The sequence below is a fragment of the Terrapene carolina genome, unplaced genomic scaffold (assembly GCF_002925995.2).
Source record: "Terrapene carolina triunguis isolate 2854851 unplaced genomic scaffold, T_m_triunguis-2.0 Scaffold193, whole genome shotgun sequence".
NCBI lineage: Eukaryota > Metazoa > Chordata > Testudines > Emydidae > Terrapene > Terrapene triunguis.
In genome coordinates, this window is record NW_020664544.1 from 2,608,396 (window position 1) to 2,636,385 (window position 27,990).

General features: G+C 46.4%; 1 protein-coding gene across 1 annotated transcript; it reads left to right on the forward strand.

Moving 5' to 3' along the window:
• Nucleotides 1–752: 752 nt before the first annotated feature.
• On the forward strand, nucleotides 753–24,173 carry TOP2A (DNA topoisomerase II alpha). The gene is made up of 35 exons (XM_024193420.3): nucleotides 753–838; nucleotides 984–1,136; nucleotides 1,922–2,012; nucleotides 2,136–2,199; nucleotides 3,314–3,459; nucleotides 5,089–5,186; nucleotides 5,579–5,791; nucleotides 5,988–6,161; nucleotides 6,387–6,488; nucleotides 7,176–7,313; nucleotides 7,491–7,629; nucleotides 7,968–8,125; nucleotides 8,606–8,731; nucleotides 9,318–9,428; nucleotides 9,525–9,630; nucleotides 10,345–10,454; nucleotides 11,075–11,167; nucleotides 11,607–11,721; nucleotides 12,060–12,181; nucleotides 12,932–13,080; nucleotides 13,689–13,920; nucleotides 14,030–14,164; nucleotides 14,292–14,492; nucleotides 15,634–15,829; nucleotides 16,895–16,986; nucleotides 17,300–17,446; nucleotides 17,541–17,624; nucleotides 18,285–18,482; nucleotides 19,387–19,492; nucleotides 19,756–19,896; nucleotides 20,390–20,534; nucleotides 20,684–20,748; nucleotides 21,121–21,258; nucleotides 21,937–22,166; nucleotides 22,568–24,173. Exons 1-35 carry the CDS (start codon nucleotides 806–808, stop codon nucleotides 22,712–22,714), a joined length of 4,698 nt encoding a protein of 1,565 aa, XP_024049188.1. The 5' UTR covers nucleotides 753–805; the 3' UTR covers nucleotides 22,715–24,173.
• Nucleotides 24,174–27,990: the final 3,817 nt, after the last annotated feature.

Sequence of the window (27,990 nt, forward strand, 5' to 3'; positions counted from 1 at the left end):
TTCACCACAAACCGGGGCTTCCACCACTTCCCTTGGAACGCCTGCTGGTGGACGTAACATGATCAGAGGCCGCCACCTTCCCTACAAGCCGGCTCCTCTGCATCGCACCCCTGGACCCCCCACGCTGGCAGCGACTGAGAGTGGCGGGCGGGGACGAGCATGGGGACGGCTTTGGGGAGGGGAGGCAGCACCTGGGCTCAGGGGTGAGTCCCACACGCCCCAAGGCTGCGCCCCACTCGGGGGCAGCGTTCTGGGCCCTGCCCAGGCCAGCCACGCCCCCCCAGCTGGGCACACAGGCCTTGCCAGGCTGGAGAGGCCCAGGCAGAGATAACACCATGTGCCCCCCTCATGCCACGTGGGAGCCCCTCACAACTGCTGCTCATGGGGAGCTGGGGGGGGAGGTGTCAAAGGTTGAACCTGACCTTTGACCCCATGCCTATGTGGCCGGAGACCTAGCCCGCCTCTCCTGCTTCATTGTTATTGGTTCAACCGCCTGCCAGTCACCTGGCTGTCCCAGCTGATTGGTGGAGTTTGAAAACCTTCCCCGCCTCTCTCCGACTTCCTCGGCGTGTGAATGGCTGGTTTGAGCGAGCCGGGGTCTTGTGATTGGTGGGTGTTGCCCGCTCCTCTCCCACCGCCTTGCACGCAGTCCGAGCGGCGATTGGTGGGGAGGGACCGAGCCCAGCGAGCTGATTGGCCGAGGGCTTTGGGCGGGCTGGACGGAGGTTTGAAGGGCTCCTCGGGCTCAGACGTTAACGGACCCTCTGTCAGAGCGCGCGGGACCCGCTTCCCTCCCGACACCGCCATGGAGCTGGACGAGTCCCTGTCGCCGCTGCGGGTGGGTCGGGGGAGCCGCGCGCCCCTCCCCCCGGGGTGCCCCCCAGCGCCCCCTCCCCCGGCTCGGGCCCGTGGCGGCCCCGGCCGCCCCGAGCTGGCGGCTCCGGCTAACGCCCGCGCGGGGGTTTCTCTCTGTTCCCCACCAGCCCGTGAACCAGAACCGCCGAGCGGGCCACGGGAAGGAGGCGGCGGCCAAGAAGCGGCTGTCGGTGGAGCGGATCTACCAGAAGAAGACGCAGCTGGAGCACATCCTGCTCCGGCCCGACACCTACATCGGCTCCGTGGAGTTTGTCACGCAGGTGACCGCGCGCGGCCTGGCCGGAGCGCAGCCCTGGGCCTGGCCGCGCTCGGGGAAGGGCCCTCTGCGGGTGTGCAGCGCCGTGCGCCCGGGGCTCAGCCCGGAACTGGGGCAGCCAGACCCGGTGTCTGCGGCCCCCGCCCCTTGGGTTCGCCGGTGTGACTAGAAGTGAGCAAATGGTGCTCCCTTCAAACTGCTTTCTCTGCCTTGAATGGGACCTTCCCCTTGTCTTTCAGTGCGGGTATCAACCCATCAGGGCAGGTTAGGGTGACCAGACAGCAAGTGTGAAAAATCAGGACAGGGGGTAGGGGGTAATAGGAGCCTATATAAGAAAAAGACCCCAAAATCGGGACTGTCCCTATAAAATCGGGATGTCTGGTCACCCTAGGGCAGGTAGTGCTCGCCTAGGCCTGATGCTGTACCTCAGAAAGAAATCACAGTACGAAACGGAGCCTCTTCAGTGGTACTTAATTCCTGGACATCAGTGGAAAATCATTAACATTTTAAAAGCAGCAAAGAGTCCTGTGGCACCTTATAGACTAACGGATGTATTGGAGCATGAGCTTTCGTGGGTGAATCCCCACTTCGTCAGACGTAATACATCTGTTAGTCTGTAAGGTGCCACAGGACCCTCTGTTGCTTTTTACAGATTCAGACTAACACGGCTACCCCTCTGATCATTAACATTTTAAACACAGGTGGAGAGCAATGTGGTTTTGGTATATAACTGGCAGATTAGGAAATCATGGTAAACCTAACAACAGCGTTTCTTAACTTTATTTTCAGCAAATGTGGGTTTATGATGAAGATGAGGGCCTCAGCTGCAGAGATGTGACTTTTGTCCCTGGGTTGTATAAAATCTTTGATGAAATCCTAGGTAAGTTGAGAGATGACAGTTCACTTGCTAGCAATTTATTCCACTGAAAACAAATTGTGGCTGCTATATGTGTCTCATCTGAGAATGTAATTTGGTAAATTTAAAATCCTTTCTCCATTTTAGTCAATGCTGCAGACAACAAGCAGAGGGATAAAAACATGTCCTGCATTAAAATTACAATTGATCCGTAAGTCTTATTTCATTTTTCAATGGTTTCCCATCTCAGGTTCCAATATGGGGAAAGTAGCTCAGCATTCTGGGACTCAAGGATTTTCTCCTTCTGATGCTGTTCTATTAGAGTGGCATAAGTAAAGAGAGCTATATGTTGTAGCCCATTGTTTCTCAATGACTGGTCTGACCGGCGCTCGTCCCTAAGATCTCCCTGACACAGTTTAGGAAGGAAGCAAGCCAGTCCCTGATATCAAAAAGATTGAGAAACACTGTTGTAGCTCACCCAACTTAGACCAAATGTAACTCTCCAGCTCATCAAATATCAACCAACTGTGAAAGCTTGTGTTTTCCCTAATCTGGTTCTCCCACAAAGTGGTGATTTCAGGTCAATTATCTGCTTTTATTTATTCTCTACTTATTTTGCCCTTTTCAATTTATTTCACACACACACACACACACCCCTTTTTCTCACAGAGCACAAATATTTGGCATGTTTAACGTCATCAACTGTGTCTGCACATCAGACTACGGGGATTTAATTTACTTGTGCTCCCTCTGCCGACTGTTTCTGCAGTTGCTGAACAGAAACTTTGCTTCTGCCAAGATGGTGGCTTTTTTCCCTTAGCAGGAGATGTAATTAAAAATATAGATTAGATACTTTGAATCCAAAGACTATTTCACACTAGATAGAAGTTTAGGGTAGGTCAAATTTTGGGCCTTAAGGCATTTGACAATTTTGCTAAGACTTATTAGTAAAGTAAAAGTAGTAGCTATAAATCAAGAGAATTTAAATGTACATTGCCAACTGATTTGGGCCCAGAAATCTGACCTATGTTAGTATTGCCTTGAAAGAGCATTTTAAAACAGCCTTTTAAAAATGACTGACCAATCTACACTACTAGAATCCAAAGCTTGGTGTTTGCCTGACATTGAAAAAATGAGTTTATTTCAAACATCTAAGAATGGGGAGTGTATATAACAATGGCAAATTAAAAGCTCTTTGTTTTAGAGCCCTTTATGAACAAATTATCTACCAAAGGGATTTGAAAGACTTCATATGACATTTTTCATTCCACAAGTAACACAGTTCAGTCAAGTTCACTTTTACAGGAAAAAATTTTTCTTTCCAGGGAGAATAATACAATCAGTGTATGGAACAATGGGAAAGGTATTCCTGTTGTAGAACATAAAGTGGAGAAGGTCTATGTACCTGCTCTTATCTTTGGGCAGCTATTAACCTCCAGCAATTATGATGATGATGAAAAGAAAGTCACAGGTAGGAGATTGTCAGAAATTCCATATATTAGCCGGGAAAATATTTTTTGTGCAGCCTGATCACTGAACTACCCAAGTGTGTGTGAACAAGAGTTGGCAGCAGAGGATCAAAAGCTATCCAGATTTAGTTATCGGCTGCTTGTTCTGAGCAGCAGTGAAACTCACAAGTCCTTTTCAAGTGTCACTGAACCACAAACTCAGTTTCTGCTGGGAGTCCTTTTCAGAGGGTTGTGAATGTTCAGTTATGGTAGGCACTCTTCCAGTGAGCAGAGCCACCATTCTTCTGGAACTGAAGCCAGTCAGGACTCTGGTGAAGTCTCCTCTCTGTGAGCAGACTGTCTTTAGGGCAAGATGCTCACACGGCTTTATCTTCCTGGGTCTGACCTTGGAGCATTCAGCATCCTCTGCCCTTCCGTGCGCTTCCCACAGCGAGTCCGCCCAGGCCGGGTCCTGGGGAAGCCAGAGGGTCCTGCACCCCCACTTTGCAGTCAGACGTGACTCTCAGCCAGCCAGTAAAACAGAGGTTTATTAGATGACAGGAACACGGTCTAAAACAGAGCTTGTAGGTACAGAGAACAGGACCCCTCAGCCGGGTCCATTTTGGGGGGCAGTGAGCTAGACAACCACGTCCGCACTTCACTCCACGTCCCCAGCCAGCTCCAAACTGACTCACTCTCCAGCCCCTCCTCCTCTGGGCTTTGTCCCTTTCCCAGGCCAGGAAGTCACCTGATTCCTTCGTTCTCCAACACCTTTAGCTATCACCTTGCAGGGGGGACGGGCCCAGGCCATCAGTTGCCAAGAGAGAGAGTGTCGGCCATTTACGTACACTGGCCCTTTGCAACAATTACACCCCCTTATCCCACCACCTAGAGACTTAAGAAATGCATAGGGGAAACTGAGGCACCCCTACAGTATTCAGAGGAAACATTAAGAACATTCCCACTTCATCACACAAGGGCTCTAAAACACAGCATCGTTGTCATTATCACTGCTGCTGCCCAGAAAGCAGTGGATTTCTTTCTCGTCAATAGAGACAGGGTAGAAAGGAGGATCAAAAATAATAATAATAATTGGAGGAAGAAGAGTGGGAAACTCCTTTCAGACAACATTCAAAAATAATTTGAATAGAGCAATGGTTTTCAGCGTGTGGTGCATGGACCTCTGGGGGTCCGCGGACTGTCTAAGGTTTCCAAAGGAATCCTCACCTCCATTTGAAATTTTTTAGGGGTCCACAAATGAAAAAAGGTTGAAATCCACTAGAGTAGAGTGCTCCACCTTCTTGCTAATGTAGAAATGGGGGACCTCCAAATTTATCAGAGACCTGCTGCTGCCTATAATCAGTACTAAAAATTGAGCTCCAAAGCCACATTAAAGGAAGGGTATCCCAGTGCCCCACTTTCCAGCAGATAATGTACTGTGATGCGGAAAAGGGCCAAATCCCTGTGAAGGATCAATATTCCAATGAAACATAGCCTTAAGCTTACATACCAGGTGCATAGGACAGCTTCGTGTTTTATCCCACATTTTGGTCATACCAAAGTGCCTGAATTCCTGTTAAAATACTCTACACTTTTTAAAGGGTTTATCATAAAAGTAACATAACACAAGGATGATTGCTTTATAATTCCAGGTGGTCGAAATGGCTATGGGGCCAAATTATGCAACATATTCAGTACCAAATTTACGGTGGAAACTGCATGTCATGAGTACAAGAAACTATTTAAGCAGGTATGGATGATCTGCATGGCTTCAGTTGCTTATTTCAGTAGGATGTAATTCTAGAGGGGTAGATTTTTGAAGACTTGTCTTCAATTTGCTCCCATAATATGTGGGTGCAATTTATATTATTTGGATCCAAGTGTCACAACTGGGGTAAATTTGGCCTACAGTCAGTCACTGTACTGACCTATAAATTTAATTAAGTATTGTCTGAAAATCCCAAATCAGCTATTAGAGTAAGAATAAATGGACCGGGAAAAAAACCAAACTAATGTTCAGCATATAAGGGAGTTTTTCCCTCAATTGTTAAACTTAGTAATAAATTCTATCTACATTTTAAAAAATTCAGCTAGCTACTCATGTATTTGAAATTTGCATCTTATCAAAGTTCTCTTTCCCAGACCTGGACGGACAATATGGGAAAGGCTGGTGATATGAAACTGAAATACTTTGATGGAGAAGATTATACATGTATCACTTTCCAACCTGATCTGTCTAAGTTTAAAATGACAAGTCTGGACAAGGACATTGTGGCACTGATGTCGCGAAGAGCATATGATATTGCTGGGTGCACAAAAGATGTCAAAGTCTTCCTAAATGGAAAGAGGCTGCCCGTGAGTGACTGTTCCAAAAATATTAATTCCTATATGTTTCCCTTCCACTTAAGCTGTGAGATTTTTGTCTAGATAATGCAAAAACTTAAAAATATTATGCAATGTGGGAATGGAGTTCACGGGTGACTCTTCCGTGTACTCTGAGCAGGAGCATTTGAACCTGTTGTCAACAAGCTGCCTGCATTTATCTCTGCAGGTGAAAGGATTCCGTAGTTATGTGGACCTCTACGTGAAGGACAAGGTAGATGAAACTGGTAATGCACTTAAAGTTATCCATGAGGACGCAAATAATCGCTGGGAGGTGTGTTTAACTTTAAGTGAAAAAGGCTTCCAGCAAGTTAGCTTTGTCAACAGCATCGCCACCACAAAGGTAACTTTCCTTTACCACATTTAGACTAGCTAATGGTGGGTTTTGTTACTAATTTTCTTGTCTATCTTGGCATTTTTCATATATATAAACAATGAAAAATCGTTAATTTGCCTAATATGCAAAGGCTATATCTAGTTGCAATGCATATGGCTGGTGACTAAAACATACAAAATAGTTTTACCCTTTCCCTGAAGCTTGAGCTCATATTTGGTCCTTTCTCTCTAGGGTGGCAGGCATGTTGACTATGTAGCTGACCAGATTGTAAATAAACTCATTGAAGTTGTGAAGAAGAAGAACAAAGGTGGAGTTGGAGTGAAGCCATTTCAGGTACAATCTCACGATTTGCATGGTGGAAAAACAAACTGCAATGCTACTGTGAACTGCAACAGCAATCTCTAGGATATTTGTTACATTCATTTGATCACTGATAAACCCAGCTTTTTTTTTTTTTTTTTTTTTTACTAAGTTAGGAAATACTGCAGGTAAAGTGCATTAAATATAGACGTCGGAGTTTCCGGTTTTAGTGAGCTATCTGCTCTTTATTCAGCACCTGGGAAACATCGCTTTGGCTGACACCCTCTGGAGTCAGAACACAATAATGTGTTTAGGGCAGTGTAGGGTGCACAGTGTATACAATGTATTTCAGTTTTAGTGTGCCCAGTTAGAATTGAACTGCACTAGGAAAATGACTTGCTGGGAGAATATCTGTGTAGCAAAACAGCCAGTGATTTTCTTGACAATCCTAACAAATATAAAATCAATCATGAGTGTTCACTGGCTGTCTCACCTACTCTAATCTTAATTGGTACTGCTGTGAAAATGACCGTTAATTCTGTTCAATCCTAGACATCTAGTAATGTTTTTTTTTTTAATTCTTTGCCGATTGGTAGTTGAGCAGATTTTACATTTCAGTGTGTAATGCTGGCAGATAATTTCAGGAAGCAGCTGAGAGCGACACTAGTAGAATGAGATGCGTTTGTATGAGTTTGTCATGATTGTTAAATTTAATTTCAGGTGAAGAACCACATGTGGGTTTTTGTGAACTCCTTGATTGAGAACCCAACCTTTGACTCTCAGACTAAGGAAAATATGACTCTGCAGGCAAAGAACTTTGGCTCAACTTGCAAACTGAGTGAAAAATTTATCAAAGGTGTAAGTATTACAGTGCAGCAATTACATGCCAGCCAGAGGCATCTGTGAAATTGCCTCTTAAATTGAGTGTGGTGAATATAGTACATATGAACTAATTTCAGTTTAAACAGTGAAAAGAATATAATATATCATGTAATGGTTAAGACAACTTCCACAATTGGCTCTTCTGTATTGCAGGCAGTCAGCTGTGGTATTGTGGAAAGTATCCTAAACTGGGTAAAGTTTAAAGCTCAGAACCAGCTGAATAAGAAGTGCTCAGCTGTGAAACACACCAGGATTAAGGGAATTCCTAAACTGGATGATGCCAATGATGCTGGTAAATGTTTTAGATCATTTCTAAGCACAGTCATTTCATTCAAGCACAGTAGCAAAGTCTTTATTGCAAACAAGAGAGAAAAACTGTTTCCTATCCAGTCATCAGCTACAGGAAATTATTTAAACTGAGAACAGAAAAATTGTGTGAAATGCAGTTTATATTAAATTTTCTCTTCTTGAAATCATTGACTTTGGCAACAAGTGCCAACTGCTGTCCAACTAAATCAATGTGCATGTTAAAATTACTCATTCCACAGATAGCACGTTTCCTAAAAGTGTGTAAATTCTGACTTGACTTTTTTAATCAAGATGTTGATGAGAAATGCATTGCTTTTCTAGGTAGTAAGAATTCCACCGACTGTACACTTATCCTGACAGAAGGGGACTCAGCCAAAACACTGGCTGTTTCTGGTCTGGGAGTGGTTGGGAGAGACAGATATGGAGTGTTCCCCCTTCGTGGAAAAATGCTGAACGTACGAGAAGCCTCTCATAAACAGGTTCGTGGGAATGCCTTTGGAAACAACTACTTCCTAAAGACATGGCATGCTTTAAGTGTAGTGAAATATGCTCTGAGCTGAGACTCTTACACTCTAGGTGGAAACCTAGTGTAATGTAACTATAGTAATGGCATCTTAAATAAATATTTGAGGCTATTCTCACCATCAGCCTGTCTTGCTGATTAAGGAGCAGCATTGACGGATTTAGAAAGTGAGTCCTATCTAGTGCTTTGCCTGAAGGATTGTAGCTGTGATCTGGAGTGTGAAATCTGTTTGAAACGTCTTAGAGTAATTTAAGCGCTAGACATCAGTTTGAACAATAGTACATTTCAAAACAGAGGAAAGAGACTCAATGAGAAAACAAAGCACAATCAGCAGGGCCTGCCTGACCCAGAACCTTTTCCTTTGTTTTTCTGAAGTACATGAACGATGATGTGTGTTCTGGAAAGTCAGTCCTTGCTTGGTGCAATCTTTTTTCAGATAATGGAAAATGCTGAAATCAACAATATCATCAAGATCGTGGGTTTGCAGTATAAGAAGAACTATGACGATCAAGAATCGCTGAAGACCCTTCGCTATGGAAAAATTATGATTATGACAGATCAGGTTAGGTTCACTTAAAGATCAATATTTCTAAAATCAGAAAAAATTACTAAATGACAAGAGAAAATATGGCTAGCAGATAAAGCAGGGTGGGTGTGCATTGCTCCCATGAGCACTGTTTTACCTGACTCTGGTTATCCATGTGTTCTTATCACACTCTCTTAACAGCTTCCACTTTGTCCTGGGGCCACCATACTTCCTTCTCCTAACATGGAACAAAATAAAGCAGTGGGAAGTATCTCCACCCTCTGCTGCTGCTCTGTAGTGCTGAGCTCTGTGCCAGGCAGATTGGGAAGTCTGGAAAGAGACTAGCCCCTGGATGCACCCACCCTGTGGCCAAGAATGGTCCTTCAGCATTTTCCCCGTTTCTTGGTTAAGTTCCATGCTAAAATCTGGAAATCATAGTCTGCTTTCCAAATAGTCACACAGGTTGGTTTCCGTGAGCCGGATCCCGGGAAATGCTGAGATTCAATGGGAGTTGAGGGTGCTAAGCATCGCCCAAGGATTGGATCCTATACTGCTAAGTTGAGGAGCAGTTGCTTTCCAGCATGCCTCTGTTAAAATCTGCCTTCTGAAAAAACTGTTTCAGGATCAAGATGGTTCCCATATCAAAGGCTTGTTGATTAACTTCATCCATCACAACTGGCCATCTCTTCTAAGGCACCGTTTTCTGGAGGAATTTATTACTCCCATCATAAAGGTAAAAGGCTTCCTAGATAGTAATCTAAACAGCTAGAGGAAAGTGTTAGTCTGGAGCGACATGTGGTTTCACAATCATAATTTTCATTCCCTCTAGGTTTCAAAAAACAAGGAGGAGTTTTCATTCTACAGCATCCCTGAGTTTGAAGATTGGAAAAACAATACTCCAAATCACAAATCCTGGAAAACCAAATACTACAAAGGTTTGTCATAAACCCTGTGTGGTAGTGCTTGGAGGCCAAGTAAGAGCTCTCTCATTAACAGATAAATATATACATGAGTGAAATATAAGTGCTCTAATATAGCACAATAAACCACTCTGGAGATGTGCAAAGGCAAGCCCCTAAAAACCTATGTTAAATGGGGTGTCACTTAGTCTGTTTGTTCAGAAAAATACCTCTCCAAATGCAGACATGATCCTACAGGTATCCATTCTTCAAGTGTCAGTCCTATCTGTTTAGTTCACTGGATTTAGTCTGGCTGTCCACAGTGCAGAGCCAGTAGAGATTTGGAAGTGAGATCCATTTCCTTCGGCTCTACTGATGGCAGTGCACGCTGAATTCTGATTCCAGAATCTTTTAATGCCAGTTGCCTGATGCAGAACATGGCTGGCTGATCAGAAATTAGCTTCAGCCTGCAATAATAGCTTTTGGTATTTGTGGAAGTCATTGATAGACTGAATGTAGAACTTTTCTGTGTGTGACCTGCTTAACCCTTGGATTTCATGATACCTTACATTTGTGCACAAGTACCTTGCATTTCAAAGGTAGTTTGTTTTCATAAAGGCATCTTTGCAGCATGTCATCAAAAGTTTACAGGATATACCACGGAAGTTAAAGACTTGCTGAAATATTTCTTTAAACTGTAGCTTAATTTGTGCAAGATGTTATTTGGACTCACTGGTATTGGCTCTGCAGGTTTGGGTACCAGCACATCAAAAGAGGCTAAAGAGTACTTTGCAGATATGGCAAGACATCGAATTGGCTTCAAGTATTCTGGCCCGGAAGATGATGCTGCGATCACCCTGGTAACTAGGAAAACCTGAATGAATTACTGACTTGTTACTACTTTTAGTATTCTGTTACTTAGTGTGCTGTGGTATTTTCTGTTAACATGGTCTGAGGCCTTTGCGCATGAGACAAAGTATCTTTGTTAACACTTCCTTGTTAACTTGCTCCATGCCAGTCATGATTTTATAGACCTCTATCATATCCCTCCTTAGTAGTCTTTTTTCCAAGCTGAGAAGTTCCTCATTATTAATCTCTTCTCACATGGAAGCTGTTCCATATCCCTAATCATTTTTGTTGCTCTTTTCTGTACCTTTTCCAATTCCAAAAAAAAATTTTTTTGAGATGGAGCGGCCAGATCTGCACATGGTATTCAAGATGTGGGCATACCATGGATTTATACAGAGACGCAATATGATATTTTCTGTATTATTATTTATGCCTTCAAGCTTTTAGTTAGGATTAAGAGTAAGTTACTGCATTTGCTATGCTGTTAAGCCAGCCTGTTTAGCAAGTGTTGGGCTTTTTTCTTCTGGTTCAGGCCCTCCTGCATACTGCTTTCATTGACAAGAGTAGTCCCCTGCGGGGAGGCCCAGTAGAGATGGTCTTAAACTTGACTCTTCATTTTGTGAATTTACAGGCCTTTAGCAAGAAGAAGATCGAGGAACGGAAGGAATGGCTGACTAATTTCATGGAAGGCAGAAGACAACGGAAGCTACATGGTCTGCCAGAGGTGAATGGTTTTAAATACATTGAGGAACGCAGTTTCCTGTCTTTCCCTTTCCCCAGGGCTGAGTGCAGTTTCATTTTGGTATATTAGAACAGTGTATAATATAGGTTCAGGGAGCTGGCCAGTAGGCGATAGGACAATTACAGATGCCCTGCCCCCTCCTCTCAGCTGGTTTGTGTAGACTCAATGTCAGCTGACTAGTGATTAAGTTGATTTGACATAGAACACTTTATAAATAGAGAAGTAGTAAATTAAACTGGATTGTGGGAAGTGGAATTTCATTTTTATAGTGATGGCAGGAAGCATTTGAAAATGGCAGCACTACAGTTGGATTCAACTAGCTATATAAAACAGACTTTTGTTGTAGCAAGGCCATCTTGCTATGACAGAAGATGTGGGTACGAGCTCTTTAAGGCAAAGTTAAATCTTTTTTTGTCCTTAGGATTTTGTATATGGGAAATCCACTAGTTATCTGACATACAATGACTTCATTCACAAAGAGCTGGTCCTGTTCTCAAACTCCGATAATGAGAGATCCATTCCGTCCCTGGTTGATGGTAAGTTACTCCTAGATGGTGCGGTTTTTAGTATGTTCTGCCAAGAACTTAGTATTTGAATGCCTGCATGACTATAAGGGAAGCAATATATAGTCTGTTGGCTTGAGTTCAGGACTGAGAGTCGGGAGTTCTGGGTTCTGTTCTCAGATCGGCAGCTGATTTTTTTTTTATATCCATGGGCCAGTCTGTCTGTCTTTCTCACTATAAAATGATGACTAATACCCACCTCTTGGGGGGGGTGTAAGTGCATAAATAACTTTGGGGGCCTTAGCTGAAAGGCACTGTAAGTGCACAGTATTGTAATGATCACTAAGGCAAATGTCATTTTCCCGATAAAGGTTTGAAACCAGGTCAAAGGAAGGTTCTGTTCACGTGTTTCAAAAGAAATGACAAGCGGGAAGTGAAGGTTGCTCAGTTGGCTGGTTCTGTAGCTGAGATGTCCTCCTACCATCATGGTGAGGTAAGAACCTACCCTGCACAATATTGAGGGGAAAACTCTTGACTCCATACTCAAGAAACTCCTAGCACAGTGGGGAAATAGTGGAGGTAAAACTCCCAAACAGAATGGGTACAAGTTAGTTTGCTTGGTTTTTGTGCATTAGACTCTGAATTTAACCCTAGGTTGTTGGATCAGTCTTCCCTGCTTGGGTATTCTGTCAAGTGCTGCCTCCATAAACTGTGCTAGTAACAACCAAGTGTGTTGTAAAAGTGATACATGTAGGCTGAGATTTTTTTCAAACATGCCTAATTTTCATTAAAGTGAATGGGAATTGGGCACTGAAATCCGCTAGGTGGCTTTGAGAATTTCAGCCTTAGTGCCTTGCAGCTGGTCAATGGCGAAGTGTACTGGTGCTAGTCACAGAGGAGGATGTCCATCCTGCTTTCCTGTTGGGCAGGGTGGGGATTAAACAGGCATTCCTAGAATGAGTGAGGGGTTTTGACAGATGTTGCAGGGCAATCTAGGAAGTTTCCTCTGCCTCCTCAACTTGGAACAGAATAAAGGAATGTCTGTTCCTAAGGATCTGAGATTTAAGTTTTGATAGTGGGAATCAGATATCTTGTTTCATCAGTTTCCATTCTTATTGGCTTGACTCTACCACGCTCACTTTCCATGCTAGTCTTGCCTTTCCATCAAGTCCATGACTTGATCATGCGACTCTGTCCTTTTAATTTTGCACTGTATGGTTTCAATTTTATGTTTTCATTGCAGGCATCACTGATGATGACCATTATTAATTTGGCTCAGAACTTTGTGGGAAGCAATAACCTCAACCTGCTACAGCCCATTGGTCAGTTTGGTACCAGGCTGCATGGTGGAAAAGACTCTGCCAGCCCTCGATACATCTTCACAATGCTCAGGTCAGTAGTAATGGCTTGTCAGATTAGCATTTGGCGTGACTTAGATGGCTGCATTTGAAGATTGGACAGCAAGCACCTAGAATGAGAGACAATGATCAGAAGACATTCCTTTTTTAGCTCTGACATCAGAGCCTGTTCTTGCTACCCTTAACACTTCTTGCTTTTACTACTATCCCTTTTGTTATGTGTCAGCATCCAAGTGAGACTTGGAATCACACTTATTTGGATTCAAATCAGTTACACTTTGCTATTGCTTTCACACAGGAGTGAGATGAAACAGGGATGAGAGCAGGAGAGAGGAACAAGAACTGAGGAGCAGTTAAGAAATGAGGCTGTGCTTGTAGAGTTAAGCATAGAGTCCTTGTGGAGGTGCAGTTGTCTCTCTGACCCTGTAACACCTTCTGTTACACTGTTGTAAATGTGTTCCTTGAGTTCAAACATGATTGTTGCATTGACGCAAGATACCCTGTGGAACATGAAATCTTCCCAGGACTTCTGAATTTTGTACAGATCTTCTACATCTGGCCTGAGGTTCTGGAATTACTCATTTGGTCGTTTCTATTTTCTAAACACAAGAACTTAGGCCCAAATCCTCTCGTCCTTTCTAGTTCATTGGCGCGGTTGATCTTCCCTGCAACGGATGACAGTGTTCTGAGGTTCCTGTATGATGACAACCAGCGCGTAGAGCCAGAGTGGTACATGCCTATCATTCCTCTGGTACTAATAAACGGAGCAGAAGGTATTGGCACTGGCTGGTCCTCTAGGATCCCCAACTTTGATATCCGAGAAGTTGTGAATAATATTCGCCTCCTGATGGATGGAGAAGAGCCCTTGCCAATGGTAAATAGATCCATTAGGAAATCAATTACAGCTCAGTCTTAAGATTCTCCACCAAATATTGGCGCATTTATCAAAGTATAAGCTGAACCCAGTGTTCTTTACTATTTAGCTTCCTAGTTACAAGAACTTCAAGGGTACAATAGATGAACTGGGACCAAATCAATACCTAATGAATGGGGAAGTGTCTATCCTGGATTCGACAACCATTGAGATCTCAGAGCTTCCAATCAGAACATGGACACAGGTAGGAAATGCTAAATTGTCCCCAGGAAAGTATCTTTTGTCCCATAAAACAAAAAAGGGATGGTTAGTGTTCACAGCTTTGCTGCCTGGGAGAATGTAGAGTTGACTTGATGTAATTCTTTCCTTAGACCTATAAAGAGCAGGTGCTGGAGCCCATGTTGAATGGCACTGAGAAGACTCCACCACTAATAACGGACTATAGAGAATATCACACAGACACCACGGTCAAGTTTATAGTGAAGATGAGTGAACAAAAACTGGCTGAGGCAGAAGCAGCTGGGCTGCATAAGGTCTTCAAACTCCAAACAAATCTCACCTGCAACTCCATGGTACGTGCCAGCTCTCTGCAAACATGGTACGCGCCAGCTCTCTGCAAACAGATCAGCACAAGGAGTCTCTGGTTTAAAGGAGTTTAATATCCTGCCGGATGGAACCCATTCACTTCATTTTTCTACCTTGCTCTTATGTTGCTATCTTAAAGTGCCATTCCACAAATACTGTGTCTTTGGAAAGTCAGGGTGTACCCTGGGCTATCCTGGGCAGCGTAAGGTGGTGTGGATTTGGTTGTCAGACTAGAGGTGATACTACCATATTGTATAAGCCACTGGAGGCTCCCATACTGTAACAATGCCAGCACTGACATTAGCATTACATGATGGGGGGGTGACAATGTAGTGTCATGATGCAACAGTTAGATCCCAAGGGCAAAGTTTTAACCTTCAAACAGCCCCATGGGCCTGTAGTATTTTTCTAGGAGCTCTGAAATCCTAAAACTGCCTCTCCTGATTGGTGACTTATACAGAATCATAGAACAGTTGGGCTGGGAGGGACCTCAAAGGTCATCTAGTCCAGTAGTTTTCAAACTTTTTTTTCTGGCGACCCAGTTGAAGAAAATTGTTGATGCCTGTGACCCAATGGAGCTGGGGATGAGGGGTTTGGGGTATGGGAGGGGCTCAGGTCTGGGGCAGAGGGTTGGGGTGAGGGCTCCCCCAGCTCCCATTGGCCGAGCTAGTGCTCGGGGTGGGGGCAGCGCATGGAGCCCCATTCCCCCTCCCCCCGCACCCCCCCCCTGCCTAGGAGCCAGACCTGCTTCCGGGGCGCAGCGCGGTGTCAGAATAGGTAGGAACTAGCCTGTCTTAGCTGGGCAGCACCGCCAACGGGACTTTTAACAGCGTGGTTGGTGGTGCTGACAGGAGCCGTCGCAACCCACTGCCTTACATTCCACAACCCAGTACTGGGTCACGACCTGCAGTTTGAAAACCACTAATCTAGTCTATCCCCCACGGTGAGGCAGGATTAAGTATACCTAGGCCACCCCTGATAGGCCTGCGTGCAAGCTGGCGTACTTTGTATAATGACTGATGTTTTGATTTGCTATGTTAATTATAAGACAAATGTGCCCCTCGGTGTAATTCAGTAGTTTTGAATGTCATCTTCCAGTCATAACTAAGGCTTTGTCCTCTGCCCCAGGTTCTCTTTGACTCTGTAGGCTTTCTCAAGAAGTATGAGACTCCTCTGGATATTCTCAGAGAATTCTTTGACCTCCGACTCCAGTATTATAGTTTGAGAAAAGAGTGGCTTACAGGAATGCTGGGTGCAGAGTCTGCAAAACTCAACAACCAGGCTCGCTTCATCCTGGAGAAAATTGAGGGCATAATAGTGATCGGTATGTAGTCTCTGTGGTGGCTTTGGGTTCTAGTCTAATGTCCTTTTTAAAGCCAGTAGACAGGCTCAGTGCTCTCCTGAGGTCTCTTATCTATTCAACTTGCTTTTAATAACTCATGCCGGAGCTATCCTCCCTTTTTGATGAAATGCCACAGGAAGCCGCTTCAGTCTGCTTAGTCTTACTGAACAGAGGATTCCAGTATGCAGTACTCAAAATAGGATGTTACATAACTTTTGGATTGTTTATTCTGTTCAGAGGTTGAAAGATTTTCCAGCAATTGTTTAGCAAAAACAGCCCACCAACTTCTGACCTAGTTGGGTTAAAATTGAGCGGGGGGGAAGTGGTAATATTTGCTTTTCTGTTTCTAGTTGGAGCGGATGATTCTTGAGCCCAAGTTTTTTTCCCTGTATTTCCATGTTATATTCTGACTGGACTTACATTTGGAATCCTGGGGAGATGCAACAGCATTTGGGAGAATTGTGAGCTGGGAACAGAAAACAGCTCTTCCGGGTCTCCCAAAACTCAAACCTCGACCAAAAGGATGTACTTTAGTGTATGAACGTAACCAAATCCACTGAAGATGTACATAGATGTACATAGATGCATTTTCCTAAAGAGCAATGCTTCCGAGTTTGTATCTAGAACCAACCTTGTTAAATGGTTTTCTCCTCCCCTGAAATGCACCAAATACAAATATGCAAAGTGCTCAGGCAGATGCCCTTAATGAGCATTGTAGCAACTTGGCAGCCTGACAACTCTTCATGATCAGCCAGGGCTCTACATTTTAGTACAGCAGCTGCAGGCTCATTTCACGTATTACTCTGGCTCCTTTGTGGTGATGTTTGCAGTAGGGATGGAGAGACTATTTCGTAGAGCCCTGTGGGATGCTGAGCTGTTACAATCACGTTGAGCTAGTCTTTGACTCTTATCTGTGCCATCAGTGCTGGCCCAGGATCTTTCCCAACTTTACGATTTCATGGATCAGTAAATGGTAAATGTAATACCCATTCTCAGCCAGTGCAACACAAACTTCAGGGTTTCATTAACTGAAATGTCTGTTTACAGAAAACAAGCCCAAGAAGGAGTTAATTCAGGTCCTTATCCAGAGAGGGTATGAATCTGATCCTGTGAAGGCCTGGAAAGAATCTCAGCAGAAGGTAACTTTTCTGTCTAGTATCTGAAGCCCTCCCAAGGATTTAAAAGCAGAAGTCACCAGAGGAATGAGCTGTTCCTTTCTAGCACATAGGTTTAACTAGCCTGTTTGTTAGTGCGAGGGATCCTTTGGGGAAAGCGAAACCAAACACAAGTTTTGTATTTCGTTCTGAAGATGATGAGGCCTCTTTCATTCTTGTTTCTTGTGGCACTGAGTTCCATAGTCTAAGTCCAATTGAGAAAGTTGTCTCAGAGCACAGTTCTCCTCTTTCTAGGGAAACTTATTTATAGAAGTTGAGTATCTAAATCTCTCTGTAGGGTGCAGAAGAGGAAGAGAGTGACAATGAGCAGGATAACGACTCTGCTGCAGTCTCCGGCCCAGACTTCAACTACCTGCTAAACATGCCTCTCTGGTACCTGACTAAAGAGAAGAAAGATGAGCTCTGCAAGCAGAGAGATAACAAAGTATGCTGCTTGGTTCTGTTCTTCCAAAGCTAGAAAGTGAAGTGGTGTTTAAATTCAAATGAGCAACTAATGTTTTCTGATTGGCTCATTCTAGGAAACGGAGCTGGAAAATCTAAAACGTAAGAGTCCCTCAGATCTGTGGAAGGAAGACCTGGCTGCCTTTATTGAAGAACTTGAGGTATGTAGATCTTCAGTGCAGACAGCTATAAGATCTTGATCTGCTTTGTTTCCATCACAGAAACCTAAAGAATATAACTTGAATGTGCCATATGAGCCTGATCTCTCCCTAGCAGAGGTGTAGGCCCCAGCCTTATCCATCTTGCTGGGTAAGACAGGGTGTCCCTGCCCTGGAGCAAAGAGCTGGAACCAGCAGAGAGTCCAGCGAGGAACAGTGGCTGTTGGAAGGCAATGAGATGGGACTTTGGGACAGGTGAGGGAATGCCAGAGCTATGAAGTAGTAAGGGAAGGCCTGGAGCAGAGAGCTTGTTGGAAGAGGATACTGCAGACAGGAAGATGAGCCTGAGTGGTCAGACCATGTCCAGATTGTAGTCAATACATGTGCAGCTTTGTACTGACCTGGCCTTTGTTGCTCTGCTGTACTTTTTTACCAATTCCTTCTATTCTCAGAGTAACTGGAACTGCAGCTGTGGCTTAAATAGTACCTTGCAAATAGACACGTCTGTGGAAGCTTCACGTCATCAGATGATAGGAAATGCACCATAGAGTCATTAGAGTCTAGAGTCATTCACCGAGTATCTGCAAAGGGTTGTTTTTCTTGGTAGAACAGGCATATTTTCCTTAAGCTAACTGGTTTGGTTTTTTACAATCACCTCTGCAGGCTGTGGAAGCCAGAGAAAAACAGGATGAGCTGGGTGGGAGAGCTGGCAAAGCTCTCAAAGGGAAAGGGGGGAAACTAAAGGTGAAGAAGCTGCAACTGGCTGAAGTTTTGCCCTCGCCACATGGCAGAAGAGTTATCCCTCGAGTAACTGCAGAGATGAAGGCAGATGCAGAAAAGAAGACTAAAAAGAAAATAAAGGTAAAACAAAACACTTGATAGGACTCTTAGTTGGGATCCTTCTTCATGCAGCCTTCCCTTTGAAATTGCAATTTTGGGTAGGTGAACATGACCTTGCACAGCAGAAGCCTGCTACGCTTCTGTGCAGAGTTTAGGGGTAAGCTTGGATGATGCTCTCCAGGCCAGCAGAGAACAGAACCTGTCCCTGGAATCATTGGAAGACGTGTTTGAACTGGTGTGTTCCACTGAATAGGAACCCTGTAAGAGACCAGTGCTGCAGGCAAGTTCATCTCTTCAAACTGGCATTTGCGTTTCCAGTGACATTATTTCTGGTCACTCAGTGTATCATTGCTGTGGATATTAGAGTCCAGGATAGAGTTTTGCCTATGCTGTACATTGTTAATTTAAACAATATTCGACCTTTTCCTGTGGCTACTTGTAGTTATACAATTCAGCCAATCACCACCTACAAAAACAAATTATCCCCTCACCTTTTGTTTGCCCTGTAGCTAATCTCATGACACCTTCCCACACAGCCTATTCCCTCAAACAAATATTCCATTAACCTGCACTCTGTTTTTAAACACACCCTGCTCAGCTCTGCATCCCTCCACACCCTTCCTGGGATGCCATTGGGACATAAAAAGGCAGCAAAGCTCTGGCAAATGGGCAGGGCAATGGGTTTTTTTGTATGTAATGGTTGGCTCTTGCTGTTTAGCATACTCATCTGCTTTGGAGAATGATCACACCTAATTTGCTTTGGCTGCTCCTAACCAAACCAGCAGTTTATTGCTTCACGTACTGTAATGTGGTATTTTAAACTGCTAGTTCATCCCAGTAAAAATGCTAATCTTTTTTATCTGTATTCAGCCATTTTAAATATGGAAGAACCAGGCAGAGCTCTCACATCTCTTTATATCTTTAGACTGAAAAAATGGAACTTGAGGAGGATCAAGAAGGAAACTCATCAGAAGATAAGAAACCTGCAAATCTTAAACAAAGATTAGTAAAGAAATTTAAAACTGAGCCAGGTAACTATTTTGTACATGTAATCCCTTCAATGGGAAACGAGGCTGGGAATGGGAGGTGGAATCTGGGACCAGTATGCTCAAAAGAATTAGGAGAGGGATGTGCAAAATGATCATTGGTTGGAGGCATGACCAGAATGTCTCTCCTATGTTAAAGCCAGAACCCGCTCTGTTAGGTGCTTTACCACTGACTTTAACTTGGACTTCTGAATGCACAGTGCACATGTAGATTAGCTGATACCTCTGTGCACATCCAACTCTTTCAGGTACTAAGAAACAGTCCACTTTGCCATTCAAGCCAATAAAGAAAGAGAAGAAACGAAATCCCTGGTCTGACTCCGAATCTGATTCAGAGTGTGATAGTGAGGTGGCCCCTCCGAGAGAGAGACCGATTCGCCAGACAGCAGGTGAGCAATGCCACATGGACCAAAATGGGCACTTAATGAAGGGTAAAATGGAACTTGAATCCTTAAGGCTTGTCTACACCAATTTTAGAGGCCCCATAGTCAGGTGATCCCAGCAAGAAGTAATTTTTAAGCTGATCTTTTATCATGTTATACACAAGAGCTAGTTAATTCCATTATTCAGTCACACATCGCAGCTCTATTGGTCGCACCTCTAGCGTACTGGGGCAAAAGTGAAGGGGTAGTAATCTTGAATAACCTGAGAAATGTGGCTATTTAGTTTAACTGCAGCATAACTATTTTATAAAATCAACTCTTTTGTTGGTTAGCAAGCCCAGATCTGTGCCCATTACATTGGATTCTTTCACAGGCAGAACCTTCAACATCTGTAGGTAAAATATGACCCAGATCATTGAGATACATGCTACAAAACCCATAAAGAGGTCTGATGAATTGTACAGTTAACAGATGAATTGCGTCTCTTTTCTTTTGTTAGCAAAAACCAATTACACATTGGATTCGGATTCGGATCTCACTGACGCAGATGGGAATCCTCAGTCTCAGGAGGTCAGCGAAGAGGATCTTGTCTCAGAAACATACTCACCAGGGAAGTCTGCTCCCGAGGCCAGAGGGCCCCCCAAGTGAGGATCTTTCTGTATACAGTGGCTAGAGCTGGGGTTTGCTGAGTTATGCTCAGTGGATTATATTGGATAACAAGCTACATTTTTTTCTTTGTGGATGAATTGTTTAATACATGAGTTCAAAAATATGTTGTGGGGTTGTGTTCTAGGAAAACCAGTGAAAAGGCAGCTAAAGAAGAATCGAAACCACAACAGGTGCAAAGTGCTATCTCTAGTAAGTATATGCCCTGAATGAGATCTTTGGTTTGCCTTAATACCCTAGACTGGTTTAAAGTGTGTGGCCACCCTACGGTGTTTCGATACATGCTAGACACGGACAGAGCAGAAAGGTTATAACAAATTGAAAAATCTCCTTATTGGGAGATGTTATTAGGAAGTCAGGAGAGCTGGCCTCAGTGAGCTGCTTTTATTCTAGGCTGGCTCTACAGGTCAAATTGACTTCATGATTAAACCAGAACTGAAAGTGGATCTCGTTCTTACAATTCGAGTTGATCAGAAATGAGCTCATTCCAATCTTGTATTTACAGTCTTACTGAAATAGTAAGACCCTGGCCGTTGAATTCACTGTTGATTTTATTTACTCAAGTTCAAATCCAGGATACTGATTCTGAAAATCTGAGTCAAACTTCTTCAGCTCCTTCTGTCTCTGCCCCTCTTGGTAAGCCGGGAAAAGCTGCACCCAGAAAACCTGCTGCGGGCAAGAAAACCACCAGTGCCACTACGGGTAGGTGAAGTTTAGTCTTTCAGAGCTGCAGAAAATCATTAAAGTTGTTTGTTACTGGTTACTAATGTATTTGGAAACAATGGTGAGGCCAGGTATTTGCCATTTAGAGGCCAGAGTGTTGACTTGAGCTTTTAACGATTTTGAAAAGGATCTGGAGTTTATGGCAAAGGGCCTCTTTAGTCACTGTCATTTTTAAGGAAAAGTTCCATTTCTGGGCATACTACTGTGTACTCTTTCCAGCTCTGCTTAACACCGCGTGAGAGCCTAGAGCCTGAGTCACGTGCTTTTAGGGTGAGCATCTGAATTTGGAAGCAAGAAAAGAGAAGGCTTCATAGAGGTCCCTGCATGTCTGTCCTGTGCATGAGGGAACCAAGCAGAGAAACAAGGGCCTGTGACAGCACTACATTTCTGCTGGAAATGAAACTTGCAGGAAGCAAGTAACTAACCCTGGAATAAACACTGGAATAAATTGCCTAGGGAGGTTGTGGAATCTCCATCTCTGGAGATATTTAAGAGTAGGTTAGATAAATGTCTATCAGGGATGGTCTAGACAGTATTTGGTCCTGCCATGCGGGCAGGGGACTGGACTCGATGACCTCTCGAGGTCCCTTCCAGTCCTAGAATCTATGAATCTATGAATAAAACCCAAAGGCTTAACTGCAGCTGTTGCTGTTTCAGATACGCAGCCTTCCATCATGGACGTTCTAGCCAAGAAAAAGGCAGCACCCAAATCCTCCAAGACCGCAACAGCCAAGGCAGGAAGTTCCGACTCCAGCATTGACATAGCACCCTGTAAGAAGCCGGCCCCCGCCAAGGGGAAGAAAACCACCACCAAAAGGAAGCCAGCCTCAGACTCGGATTCAGATTCTGATTTTGGGTCAAAGCCTCCGAAGTCGTTTACAGTTAAGGTTCGTATTCTGCCCCGCACAGGCACAGAGAGGTGCCCCCGGCCATGCCTGTTTTAGAGAAGGCAAGCGCTCATTCTGGGGCATCGAGTGTAACTTCAGTCATTCTAGGAGCCCCCAGGTCACACACCTTCCTGCTGCTGGCCTTGGGGCGTGTGGCCAGAGGAAAGCAGGTACATTTGGGATGCTGCTAAACTGCACCAATCCCAAAATGCTGTTTTGGTCCCAGGCATGAGCCTGGGCGCCAGCCCTGGGACCAGAGGAGTGCAAAGGGGGGCAGCATTAGGCCATTTGAGAACACATCCTTGTATAGCCGACTTACTCTGGGGACTCCTTGGCCCTGGCTCTGGCCCAGTGACTAGAGAGGTGTCAGATGCTACATACCTGTTTGTTTTCTCCCCCAGAAATCCAAGGTGGAAGACGAGAGTTTTCATATTGACCTAGAATCTCACTTGGACAGCCCAGTGGCGCCTGCTCCCTGCACCAGGCCTGGACGTGCCCGAAAGCCCATTCACTACCTGGAAGAGTCCGAGGAGGAGGAGATGTTTTGAGTTTTAATATGAAGATTTTAAAATGCTGACCTTATTGATTTACAAACTCGTTCTTGGAGCAGAGCTCTCAGCAGGCGCTGTTGATTCTCCCCAGAGAATTGCAGCTCTCGGATCCAGGAAATCGTTTTATTGAATAATTAGTGCTTGCCCCAAAATGTGCCGCTGCATGTGAGGGCTGATCTCCTTTCCCCCCCCCCCCCCGGGTTAGTCCATTTCCATTTGTTGGAACAAGACCCCCTCCAGCAAGAATCAAGCAGCCATAGCATGTACAGTTAGTGGGTGAGAATCCTATAGCCAGTTAGCTGGAGGAGCTAATTTCCCTGGCCTTTCATGGTCATTTTAGTGCAGAAGCAGACTTTTAAGCCCACCAAATACCTTACCCCTTCACGTATGCTCCCTCCTCTTTTGCTTGTCTTAAAGAACCTGTAGAAATGTTTTACTGCAAGTCTGTAGGCTGAACAACCACAAGAGATTCAAAAATACAAGCTGCAAAGTGAGGCGAGACCTCTTGGTCAGAGGGAGGTTTTCTTGGTTTTACCCTTCTCGTTCCTTCACAATCTGTCAGTTAAGTCCAAGCCCCACTTTGCTCTTTTGGTGGCCAGCATTTTGCCACCTTCAGAGTTTTTAGCTGTGCCACTTAAGTCTGATTTGGAGCAACTTGCCCTCAGAAGAAGGTGTGTGCGGCTCAGGCTGTGCCCGCTCCGCACTCTGTGTTTGGAGGAGGGACTTGTGTTCCCGCCTCCATTGTGTTCAGCCCTGCAGTCGCTTCTCAGGTAAGAGCCCTTTGTCCCCAGGAATAAACTGCAACATCAACTGTCTGTTGGGTGCTTGAGCCCGGTGCTGAGGGAGCAAGCGACCTTGGTGGAGTGGGGGCGTTGGTGCTGAGGGAGCACAGCGCAGGGCTGTGGAGACGCTTTCAATACTGGCTACGGCCAAAGAAAATCCTTAACATTGAGAAGGAACATGGTCGTTCCAGTGCCCCCATGGCAGACTGGACATTAGGTTCCTGTGCTGCTGGTGTCCCAGGTAGGGATATTAGCCGACTGCCACGTCAACCTCTGAAACAAGTTAAGCCCTGGTGCCAAGGGGCTTCCCACTAACTTCTCCAGTGCCCAGCTGAGGAACGTGAGTGTCAGACCTGTTCACGCCACCCATTAGCTTGTCAGGGGTCAAAGTGCCTGGAATCGGGGTGTCCAGGATACCAGCTTGAAGCCAGTTGCCACAGACATCTAATGGCCAGAAGGAGCTGGGAAGTGTCTTGTTCCTCTTCCCTGAAAAGGCATCCACTGGAGGATTTGCCCACTGGTTCTTGTTCAATGTGTTTTTCCCAGAGCCAGTTCCATGATGCTGAGGGGGATTGCTCAAGCGTTCGTCTCTGTAAATATTTTCTCTGTTTGTAACGTCCTGATGTTCTAACTGCCATTTTTGTATTTCTGTAATAAAGGATTTTTACACCAGTTTTGCTCAGCAATGCTGATATTTATTGTTTCAGGAAGGTATTGTCCTCACTGGTAGCTGTGCCCCTGCTTTTCGCCAAGATCCACGTCATTGTCTTGGTTTATACTAACTGCTTGGACACACTGAATCACCCCAGGCCAAGAGGCCTCAACCCCATCCACTGCCTCTAGGCAACGAGTCTAAATGGGGTCAGTGGCACTTGCCAATATTTGGTGCCTTGTTCTCTTCATAAGAGCAACATGCAAATGATGTCCTCGTTGCTTCTTTCCTGCAGTGAATTATCCAGCCTGACGCTGGCGTTGTGGAAATGACTGAGGTCACATACAGCCCTGACAGTGACTTCATTGGGTTCTGAAGGGAGTTGAATCCATGTTTAGACAAGTCCTTGGGGCAGAGACCCAGCGTTTGATTGGCCTGGAATGTGTCAAGCACCTCTGGTGCTGTAAAATTAACAAAGGGGTAGATGGGGGGAAAGTTGGGGTGTAATCCCTTGTGGAATGCAGGGGGTGCCCGCAAGGGAAGGGAGCCCATTTGGGGGCGGGGGGAGTACCTTCCTTTATAACACTGGGTCTGCAAAGCAACAGCCCTGGAAATGCTTTTCCCCAGTGACCAATGGGAGAGCAATTCTCCCCTTGAGCAGAGAGCAGCCCCTGGCATGGAGTGAATGTTTTTCAGATATTTTCAACATTTTGCACAACTGGCAAAGACCCCTTGACCCCCCACCCCCCATTTCCCCCAAACCCTCCCCATTGGGAGTTAGTCCGATGTGGTGGGAGGCAGCAGGCATTTGTGTGCTGGCCCCGTGCTCAGTGCAGCTTGTAGCTTGACAGTGTCGGGGGGCTCAGCAGCTGTTTTATGGGAGGCACCGGAGCCAGGGCTGCTGCCACTTGCAACGTGTGCTATGAGCCACCCTGGGCAGGAGCCTGGCATACATGGCTGTCCACGTCGCCGCCTCGCTCTTGGAAAAACGTAGCTGTTTGGGGGGAACTTGGTGGCCAGGCAGATTCTGTAAAAGTGGAGACTACCCACGACGCTGCTGTGATTTCTCAAAAAGAAATGGGTGGTTTTCTCAGGGCCCAAAGCTTGAGGGCCAGCCCGAAGCAGAGGGTTTCACTTGATCTTGCCTGGTCTAGACTAGCAGTTCTGACACAACAGTTCAACCACTTCCCCAAATCCGAGCCGCTCCAGCGTGGCTTTAAACGCAGCTGAAAGAACTGCGGTGGCTGGCCAGGTAATGCCAGCGAGGTTATCCCGCAGCGTGGGCCCAGCCCAGCCAAATCTGACATGGCCCGAAAGTGAGAGTTTCAGGTCTGGGGTGCCACTAACGACCTGCCTGCAGCTGGCATTCCCCAAGCACTGATCGCAGCAGCTTCATGTTCGACTGCCCCAGTGGTCCTGGGGGGGGGGGTAATCAGCCACTTTCCTACATGCCTCCAGCCCCCCCCAAATGGGCCACTTAACCTGCTGCCTCTGGTTCCTGGCTTAGAGCCTAGGTGGATGCAGGGGCCTGTCAGCAGCCTGGGGACGGGCCAGAGCTCAGCGAGCTCTCCGGGGCAAAGGGGAAGGGATTTGCTGACGGCGTGTACCACCGAGTGGCTCAAACATGGCTCCGTTGAGTGTGGGACTGTTTGGGTTCCATTTGTCTGCCTGACTAGCCGTGTGACCTTACAAAAATCCCCGTGCCTCAGTTTCTCCCTGGTTACAGTGGAATGATGCATGCTGACCAGGAATGTGGTGCGAGGCTCCATGGTTTGTGCTTTGAGCTGAAAATTGCTGCTCACGCACAGCGGGCGCTGGGGTTGGAAGACCAGCCCTGGTGCACTGCTTTCTCCTAGCCCCTGGAATGCCTGCCCTCTGGGATGGCCGCTTGGCTGCTGTGAAAGGCAGGGGAGAGGCGCTGGTGCAGCAGCAGAGGTAAAGAGGAGCCGGATCCCAGCAGGGGTCCTGTGACGGTCATGTCGGAAGTCAGTGGGCGATAGGCAGCTTGTGGTGAGCAGTGATCTGAGTCCGCCCAGGGTGGGGAGCAGCAGAGCGAGGGGGGGAGAGCTAGAAAGCTGAACATGTGCCAGGAGAGATAAGAGTTGTTATCACAGGCGGCTTGCGAGGGGAAATGCCAGCCCGGCCAGCCCCCCGTAGAAATACCACACCTAGGGCCTGCTCCTGCCGCTCAGCCAGCTCGGGGGGTGCAGGGAATGAGCCTGGGGAAACAGGACAAAGTCTGGTCGGCAGGTTGGGGGTGGAGGAGAGCAGGTGAGGGATGAAAGGTCCAGCGCATGTCCTCGGCGGTGGGTGAGACCGGCCATAAAGCGCCCAGGGCTCAGCTGTGCTGCCAGGCGTGGCAGTGCCCAGGCGTGGCAGTGCCCCAGGTGTGCTTTACAAGGGATTGCCTTGGATTTTACTGCCATTCCTTGCAAGAGCCAAGTGCATCAGATGCCACAGATCAGCTGCATGACCTTGGGCTCTGCCTTGCTCCTCCCAGCTGTGTCTGTAGAGTCTCTTTAGCTCGGGAGCTCTCCGAGGCAGGGGCTGGCTCCACCCTGTGTGTGAAAGGCCCACCGCAAAGGGGCCCAGATCTTACATAACTAATAATTGTCTAACTACCCAGGCTGCCCGCGCCCCACGTCTGAGCCCCCTGCTGGCCTTTTTCCTTCTCATGCCCCAGCACGCGTAAGGAAGCTTTTGCTGTCCTGGTTGCGCCTTGTTGAAGCTGCTGTTCCCCGCTGGGCTTCCCTGGGTGTTGCTGGTTGGTTCAGGGATTGCACTCGGAGCCGTTCTGCTGATGCCCAAGGGGCCAGCGTGTGCTGTGCTGGTTCTGCAGGGCTAATAAGAGCCCACAGCCCCTGGCCCCAGCCGTTAGTGTCCAAGTGCACGGGGCGCTGGGCTTGTGGGTAAGGAAGGGCCGGTTCATGCAGTCACTGTGCGGAGAAGAGCTGTGCATGGAGGCTGGGCCAGACCCACAGTAGGTAGCCTGGCCACCAGTTCTGCTTTTCCAGGCCATGAGGAGACAGACACAGGGGCCTACTGGGACAAGCTGGTGCTGAAATCCTCCTTATCGCAGCGAATCGCCCCCGCTGGATGCAGCCCAGGCTGAGGTCGCTCTGTCTCCAAGTCACACATTCAAACCTCGGCGCGATGCCTCAGGGTGACAGATGCGAATCCTTCCCCGCGCTCGCTCGGGCCGAGGTGGCCCGGGGGCATGTATTTCCTGCCAGCGGGGACTGGCGTTCGGGTGGCTTTATCTGGAAAGCGAGATGCACTGGGCCCGTCACCGTGTCCAGCTGCTGCACCGCAGAGAGGTGACACTGACGCGCGGCTGAACCGGGGCATCCGAACCCCACCGGGAGCTTGGTTACAAATGGATGTGGATTTTTCCTTGGAAGAGGTGTCCAAGCCCCATAGATTTCCTGCCCCCCACAGGGTGCTGCCATCTGTTACAGGTGGTGGATTTGGGCGCCGGTGTGACTGCTAGGTGAGATCCGGCCGATGGGGTGACAAATGTCATGGATTTGTTGTGCTCCAATCCCAGAATCCATCATGGGAGGCAACGAACGAGCTACACCAGCCGGCATGCTGATTGGCTAGACCTCCCATTGCGTTTAGCTGAACCGTCATGGCTACATTACACACTTCAGTGTGTGGGTCACATCCGCTTCCTGCGTGTGTCCCCACCCAGTTCGCCCTGGGCTTTTAACCCAGGCCAGGCCGGCGCTGGAGCACACGTAGGGCCCAGGAGCCGGCACGGGCTCGCTGGGAGCCGTATCAGTGGAAGTGAAGTGTTTATTGGAAGACAGTCAAGTGTGGAAAGCTGTGTCTGATTT

Coding starts and splice junctions, on each gene's coding strand:
- TOP2A (XM_024193420.3), top strand. CDS start 806: ATGGAGCTGGACGAGTCCCTGTCGCCGCTGCGG. Junction 5,187..5,578: donor ACAAGAAACTATTTAAGCAG/GTATGGATGATC, acceptor TCTCTTTCCCAG/ACCTGGACGGACAATATGGG. Junction 14,165..14,291: donor CAATCAGAACATGGACACAG/GTAGGAAATGCT, acceptor TTCTTTCCTTAG/ACCTATAAAGAGCAGGTGCT.